The sequence below is a fragment of the Montipora foliosa genome, chromosome 7 (genome assembly GCF_036669935.1).
Source record: "Montipora foliosa isolate CH-2021 chromosome 7, ASM3666993v2, whole genome shotgun sequence".
Taxonomy (NCBI): domain Eukaryota; kingdom Metazoa; phylum Cnidaria; class Anthozoa; order Scleractinia; family Acroporidae; genus Montipora; species Montipora foliosa.
In genome coordinates this window covers 16728768-16736267 of record NC_090875.1, presented here as the reverse complement: position 1 = coordinate 16736267, position 7500 = coordinate 16728768, and the positions used below count along the sequence as shown (strand labels likewise).

Here is a 7500-nt window from a genome sequence, read left to right as displayed (position 1 = left end):
AGGAAGGGGTGGTTTCCCGAATATATCTCAAGGTGAATGGTGGATTGCCCCTGCTGTTTCTTAGCTACCGTAATTACTGCACATAATCATGTTTGACTGTTTCAACCGTAGATCACCACCAGCTCTACTCCTTGACACAACATGACACCAACCCGAAAGAGACGTTACGGTAGAACTAACCACCCAAACGTACCCCACTGGAACAATTCACAAGAGTCAAGATCGACTGAATCATCCCATGCCCCTGCAAAACGAAGGCGGACAGATAACGGAGAAGGGAAGAGTGAGACGAGAAATTATGTACCAATTGGATTCAAGGCCTTGGAGGAAATTTGCATGTCACAATCTCCGGAAGACGGAATTTGGGATCTTGCGAACAAATCCAAAAGATTTGAAGCCCTACTAAATTCCGAGTCTGAAATCCGGCTTGATTTAATGAGGCTTATAATTCGCGCTATTCATCTGTGCTGTTCGTCAGAAGGGGTAACGCAACATGCCGATCAGATCCTGCGTCTTGTCATCAAAACCAACTTCCTGCATCTTCATCTCTCCAGTTTTATCAACCAAATCCCGTTCTTTTCGGAGCTTGACAGCGCATTTCAAACTCAACTTGAAGATGTGATCTCGCAGTTGGCTGAGATTTTTCTCGAGCTGTTACAAAGATTTGGAAGTGAGACAGTCGCTGCAATTCCTCTAGCCCAACTAAATGACACGCTAGCAGAGCTGAAAAACAAGAATCCTTTACTCAAAGTAGACGTGTTAAGCCAAAAAGTTGTTCGAGTGAAAGAATTAAAGGACGAAATTATTCGTCGAAAACTTAAGGCTGCCCGAAAGCAAGACGAATCTGAACTTATACCACCCGAGAATTTCAGGGACATTAGTGTGGCTCCACAAGCTGCTGACCTTAACATTCATTGTAAGCCGTTTCTTCGCGTCAACGTTGTCGATGGATGCTACAAAGACCTGGAGCACTATTTGGACGTACAGTTTCGGCTTCTTAGAGAGGACTTCATCGTTCCACTGCGAGATGGAATAAGACAGCTTCAAAAGAATTACGAACGCCTCGGAGAAAGCTACACGAGACGCACCAAATTTGCCAATGACGTCCATGTGTACCGTAATGTCACCGTCCTGTATCCCGTATGCAATGGAAAGGGAATGGTTTATAGAATCCGGTTTGACTCGTCGCACAGAAGCGTAAGCCACGTGAAATGGGGAAAGACCAAGCGTTTGAAGTTTGGATCTCTTCTCTGTCTCTCCGCAGATGACTTTTACAACCTTTTGTTTGGGACAGTCGAGAATCGAGATCCAAAAGAGCTTTGCCTTGGCGAGCTGGAAGTGCGCTTTGAAGGTGATAATCTGGATAGATTAAACCAGTCCATTACTATGAAGGAGAAGTTTGAGATGGTGGAGTCGCCTGCATTTTTCGAAGCTTACCGACATGTTTTAGACGGTTTGAAAGAAATCCAACCTGGAAACCTACCTTTCGAAGAACACATCGTTAAATGTGTCCAAGATGTCGGGCCACCTGACTATGAGAGGATAAGTAACGGATTCTTTGTCATGAGCGACATAGCAGGCTTTGATTTGAATTCACAATCTCGTGACAACGATGGAATTCCATTTGTTATAGATGAATCAGAGCCCGAAGATGATTCCATGAACGTAGATTCCGTTACCATTGACAACAGCGATATCTCTGGCGTATCTACAGTTGACAGCGACTCGTCCGAAGATCTTCTCCCGTTAGGCGCTGTTAACATTTACGACTTGCCACTAGGCCGAGACGACCTGGGATTCAATGAGTCACAGATGCGTGCATTCCAAGTGGCACTGACCAAGAAGATTGCAGTCATTCAAGGACCACCGGGAACTGGAAAGACGTACGTTGGCCAGAAGATCGCACGGGTTCTTTTGCAGAGTGCCTCACTTTGGCAAGACAAAGGCAAACGCCGGTCACCCATCTTGATGGTGTCCTACACCAATCACGCGCTGGATGAGTTCCTTGGAGGCTTACCACTGGAAGGTAGGATTACAGCAACGCATTAGTATTATGTTTTTAAGAAGTGGCAATTTGTTCTGACTTCTAAAGGGTAAATTACACATTGCGAACACTAAAAAAGCTGATGGAGCCGATTAAGTCCTGTAAAGCAACTTCAGCAGTTTTCTTTGAAAATCGCAGACGAAATCTCTTTAAAATGACCTCGAAGCCACGCATACGTTTGCAACACTGACGCATTTCGACGATTCATCATTGTTGCCAGCCTGATTAAGCAACGCATTTAAATAAAAGCACTCAACAAAAAAAAAAAGGACAACTTTTTCCTGTTTACCGCCTTTATGATTTGTGTTTTAGACATTATACTTAAACTTTGACGGGGACGTTTGTGAGGATGTTTGAACAAGAGACCCCCGTTAAAGCTATCACACAATCTTGTTTCACGGGCGTTGCTAAAATTCACCCTTACAGTTTTAAAAGCCAGATAACCTTTCTTGACTACAATATTCATAAGGCATCAAAGGAAGTCTGTTCCTATCTTAGAAGGTTCGGAACGTTTCATAAACTCAAAGGTAGAATCCAGATTCATTCAAAACTTGTCTGTTTAACAAACGCAACGATTTTCTTGACAGGGGTAGTTCGTGTTGGTGGACGCTGTAGCGAAAAACTGAAGAGCTGCGCTCTCAAAAGTCGGCGAGACGATGCCAGAAAGAAGAAGGAAATTCCAGCAAAAATCGCCAGAGCACGATTTAAAGCTAGGGATGAACTCAGAGCGCTACTTGACGATGGACTCCTTGAGCGGTCAACAGCAGTACTGAAGTGCTCAAGAAGAGGAGTTCTCTCCTTCCGTGTGCTAAAGCATTTTATGTTTCGCCATCATGTCAGGTGGTTTGAGAATGAAGCACACAGAGGCACTGACGATTTGTTACTGGATTGGTTGGGAGTAAAAATTGTTGTCCCAAGGGACTCCAGGGAGAAAAATGATCGTAATGGCGCTCATAAGGAAGACTTTAGAATGCAAGTATCAGTTCGTAACTTTGCAAACGACGACGACTACGAGAATGACGATAGTGAAGCCGTATCCAATCGTTTTAAAGTGGACATTTGCAGAGCAGACGAAACGAATAAGCCCGCCGGACTGTGCAGAGACCTTTTGAGGGATGATGTCATGTCCAAAGTCGAAGAAGAACAGATTCGGGGAAACCTCGGGCGCTTATCGTTGCGTCGACGCTGGAACCTTTACAGGCTTTGGCTGCAGAGAGTGGAAAAACACCACTTAGATCAACTTCAGCAAAAACAGCCTGATTACGAAAGAGCGTTAGCCCGCCAGCATGAGGTAACAAACGCCGAAGACAAACATATTCTTCGAAACGCACGAGTCATTGGCATGACAACCACGTGCGCGGCTAGGTATCGCCGCATTCTCCAGCGGATTTGCCCAAAAATCGTTTTGGTTGAGGAAGCTGCTGAAGTACTAGAGGCTCATATCATTACCGCTTTGACCAAAGGATGCCAGCACTTGATTTTGATTGGCGATCACCAGCAGCTTAGACCCACCCCCGAAGTGTGGAAATTGGCCAAAACGTACAAACTGGACGTGTCGCTGTTCGAGAGGATGGTTAATGTTGGAATTCCTTGCCAGAGGCTGTCTGTACAACATCGCATGAGGCCTGAAATTGCTGCCCTAATGAGACACATCTACGACGATCTCGAGAATCATAAATCCGTGGAAGAATACGAGAACATCAAAGGAATGAAAAAGAACATGTTCTTTATCAAGCACAGCCATTTTGAGGACCACGATAATAACGAGTCACACAGTCACACCAACCAGCACGAAGCCACCTTTTTGGTATCTCTGTGTAACTACTTACTTCAGCAAGGTTACTGTGCCGAGCAAATAACAATTTTGACATCCTACACTGGACAAATGTTTGCTATTCGAGATAGAAGGGACGAAAAGAACGAAGAACTTAAAGACGTTCGTCTGACGACCATTGACAACTTCCAAGGCGAAGAAAATGACATCATCCTTTTGTCACTCGTGCGTAGCAACAAGGAAGAGAAAGTAGGTTTTATCAAGATTGTGAATCGCGCGTGCGTTGCTCTTTCTCGTGCCAAGAGGGGATTTTATTGCATCGGAAATTTTGATCTTCTCTCCAAACACAGTGATATCTGGCGCAAGATTGTAGAAGATTTGGAATCGACTGGAAGCATTGGAAACGCATTACCTCTTGTTTGTCAAATTCACGGCGATGAAGTGACAGTTGAAACGGCCCAAGATTTCGGTGACAAAGTTCCTTACGGGGGATGTCTGAAGCCATGTGAAGTGCGCCTGGATTGCGGTCATGCCTGCCAAACATTGTGTCATCCTTATGACCCTGAGCATGAAGAATATATCTGTAAGGAGGAATGCTCCAAAGTCATCAGAGGGTGCTCTCACCAGTGTTCTAAGCTTTGCTACCAAGAGTGTGAAACAGATTGTGCTGTGATGGTGATGAAAAGACATCCACATTGCGGTCACTTTACGAGAGTAGCATGTGGCAAAGATTTTTCCACAATTCAGTGCAAAGAACGGTGTGAAAAGACGCTCTCCAGATGTGGCCATCGATGCCAAGCTCGTTGTGGTCAGCCTTGCTCAACTAAGTGCAACGAATTGGTTAAGAGAAATGATTGGCCATGTGGACATGAAGTCAATATGGCCTGCTCCGCCACACCAGCCGATTGCAACATTGAGTGCGGCGCCAAATTGCAGTGTGGACACAGGTGTTCTGGAAAATGTGGCGAGTGTCGAATGGGAAGAGTGCACAAGCGATGTACATCCCACTGTCGTCGAGTATTGGTGTGTTCACATGATTGTAAGGCGCACTGTTCTAACTCATGTCCACCATGTTCCGAGAAGTGTGAAAATCGCTGCAAGCACAGTCACTGCAATAAGGAATGTGGAGAGCCGTGCGTTTCGTGCAAAAACAAATGCTCGTGGAAGTGCCGTCATCACAAATGTACCAAACTGTGCGGTGAGTTGTGCGACCGGCCGAGGTGTAACAAGCCTTGCAACAAAAGTCTGACGTGTGGACGTAAGCAAGATCCTCACCGTTGTCGCGGTCTTTGTGGAGAGCCCTGTATTTGTGCTGTATGCGAGAAAAATGACGGCACGGATCCCATCACCGAAATCTTTCTTGGTGGGGAAGACGATGAAGATGCACTATTCATTCAGTTACCAGATTGCAAACACATCTTCGCGGTAACGGATCTTGACAGGTGAGGCATGTGCTCTCAAGGTAAAAAAAAACAATGAAATTATATCTGCGTGCAAAAAGAATTTGCTTTTTGGTACAAGCATCGCCTTAATAAGCCGAGTATGGGTTGGTGCCCCCAACAAACAACTCTTTATAGGGGCATTTCTCTAAGATCTTAATTAAGATTAATGTTTTTGTACGTTTTTACTGCACGTTTCTGAGTCAGATACTTGAAGGCTAGTACTTGTAACAAAACGAGCAATGTCGTTCTTCAGTTTGACAGTTCTTCTCTCTGGCAGTGACAGACCTTCGACAATGGTCAGAGAAAAGTCCAGGAAAGTTTTGCCTTCTAGCATACTTAGCGAGGATCATAGCTTCACTTGATACTTAGCGTTGTTGTTGCTCAGAGATTCAATCTGAATTAACGCTTGCTGGAGAAACATTCTACCCCGACAAAAAATTGTTGTGCCCTTGCTCTGTTCACATAGACCTCGGAAAATGTTTCATCTTAATTATGTAACAACAGCAAGGGGTCCTTTCAAGTGCATAGGATACAAGGATTCAAGAACAATTCTAGCTTTGATTGTTTTTCAGGTACATGGATATGTCCAATGACGACTCCCTTGAAAGTCACGTGATTCAGCTGAAATCATGCCCTCGTTGCAAGTCTGCAATCCGAACGAGCCTGCGATACGGTAACGTGATTAAACAGCAACTTTATGACATAGAGGAAGTGAAAAAGAAGGTGAAAGGGCACCAAAGCGAAGTAGATGATGCGAAGAAAAGATTGGAAACCCGTCTTAAGGAACTAAAAAAGACGTTTGACGGAGAAAACGAAATGAAGGAGTGGGGAAGGCTTAGTCGCTGCGTGATGCGACTAAGCAATGGGATAAAAGCTGCTGTTACGGAAAATCAAGTGAACTTGATGGAGCGTTATTGTGTTATGAGCCAGAAACTAAAGTGCAATCTTCTCAGCGAGCCCACTTGCCGAAAAGACAGCATCGATTGTCGCTTGGAAGGTATATATTTGTGTATTTCACTTTGCATAACATTTTAAATTAAGCTTTACTCAAATTAGTGGGGACCGTAGTTCCTGGTGATGTACTCTATCTTTGTAATCTATCTTTTGGATTGGGGAGGGACTGGACGATGGGCTGACCAACTCTCCTCAGACCCTTTGTTGGTCATGGAAACTTCATAATCATGACGAGGCTAGCGACCTGCTGCTGCATACTGTCCATCGTAGGGTCCTTGTTTGGAAAAAAAAGGAACTTTATTTAAGGAAAAACACTGGAGCCTGCAGGCCTTAACAGAAGAGATTAAATGTAATTTAGTTTAGCTACCTTTTAATTTTCTTTTGTTTCTTTTATCTTGTTATCATGTATTATTATCTTTCCTCTTTTTTATGCATTTCCGTTTTTATTAATTTTACACATCACGTAGCCTTTTTATGTCATTTCGGGTAAATATAAAGATCTTGTAACAAGCATTTATCCATTCAATAAACCTGAAGAAGGCTGGTGTTGGCCAGCCGAAATATTGTAACAACGCCTATGTTCACGTTGTCTTGACCAACCTTTGCAGTATATTTTCTATTTTTAAACTTTTTTGGTGTGGTCACGATCTATTTTGATCCAACGTAGGGCAAGTTTTGATCGTACACGGTTTTTGCAGTGGTTTAATCCTTAAAAAATTGTATTTAAGTGTCTAGTCGTTCTAGCGCTAGTGCACTATTTGGGGACACTATCAAATGAAATCAACAATTAACGCAAATCAAGTCAAATGTTGGTTTTTGAGGAGAGGGGGAAACCGGAGTACCCGGAGAAAAACCTCTCGATGCAGAGTAGAGAACCAATAAACTCAACCCCAATAAGACGCTTAGTCTGGGAATCTAACCCGGGTCACATTTGTGGGAGACGAGTGCTCTCATCACTGCCCCATCCCTGCACCCACAATGGGTGGAGGGGGACGCAAATATATGAGTGAAACACGGAATGTAGATTAATTTCACGCGCAAGTCTTTGAGAGATGCGTCAGGGACTCAGAGAACGGAGGGAACTGAGGGGATGTTTTTTTAGCACTAGTCTATTTAGCTGGATTTCCTATCAAATTACTCAGTGCACTGAAATCATGTCACAATTTTTGGCAGGTTTGTTCGTTCAGGGAGAACTGGACTGCATGAAAAAGAGATCGATGTCTGAGCGAGTCACACAGCAAGAGCTGCAAGACATCGATCTAGAATTCACCAGACTGCATCTGCAA

General features: G+C 44.0%; 1 protein-coding gene across 1 annotated transcript in view; it reads left to right on the top strand.

The window, feature by feature from the left end:
• LOC138010880 (NFX1-type zinc finger-containing protein 1-like) overlaps positions 1 to 7500 on the top strand; it is a 15986-nt gene that overhangs the window by 1813 nt on the left and 6673 nt on the right. The window contains exons 2-5 of the mRNA XM_068857900.1: positions 112 to 2026; positions 2632 to 5260; positions 5833 to 6257; positions 7388 to 7500. The exon at positions 7388 to 7500 is cut by the window's right edge and continues 161 nt beyond it. Coding sequence (XP_068714001.1) covers positions 142 to 2026; positions 2632 to 5260; positions 5833 to 6257; positions 7388 to 7500 — 5052 coding nt within the window. The 5' untranslated portion in view covers positions 112 to 141. The remainder of the gene's footprint in view (positions 1 to 111; positions 2027 to 2631; positions 5261 to 5832; positions 6258 to 7387) is intronic.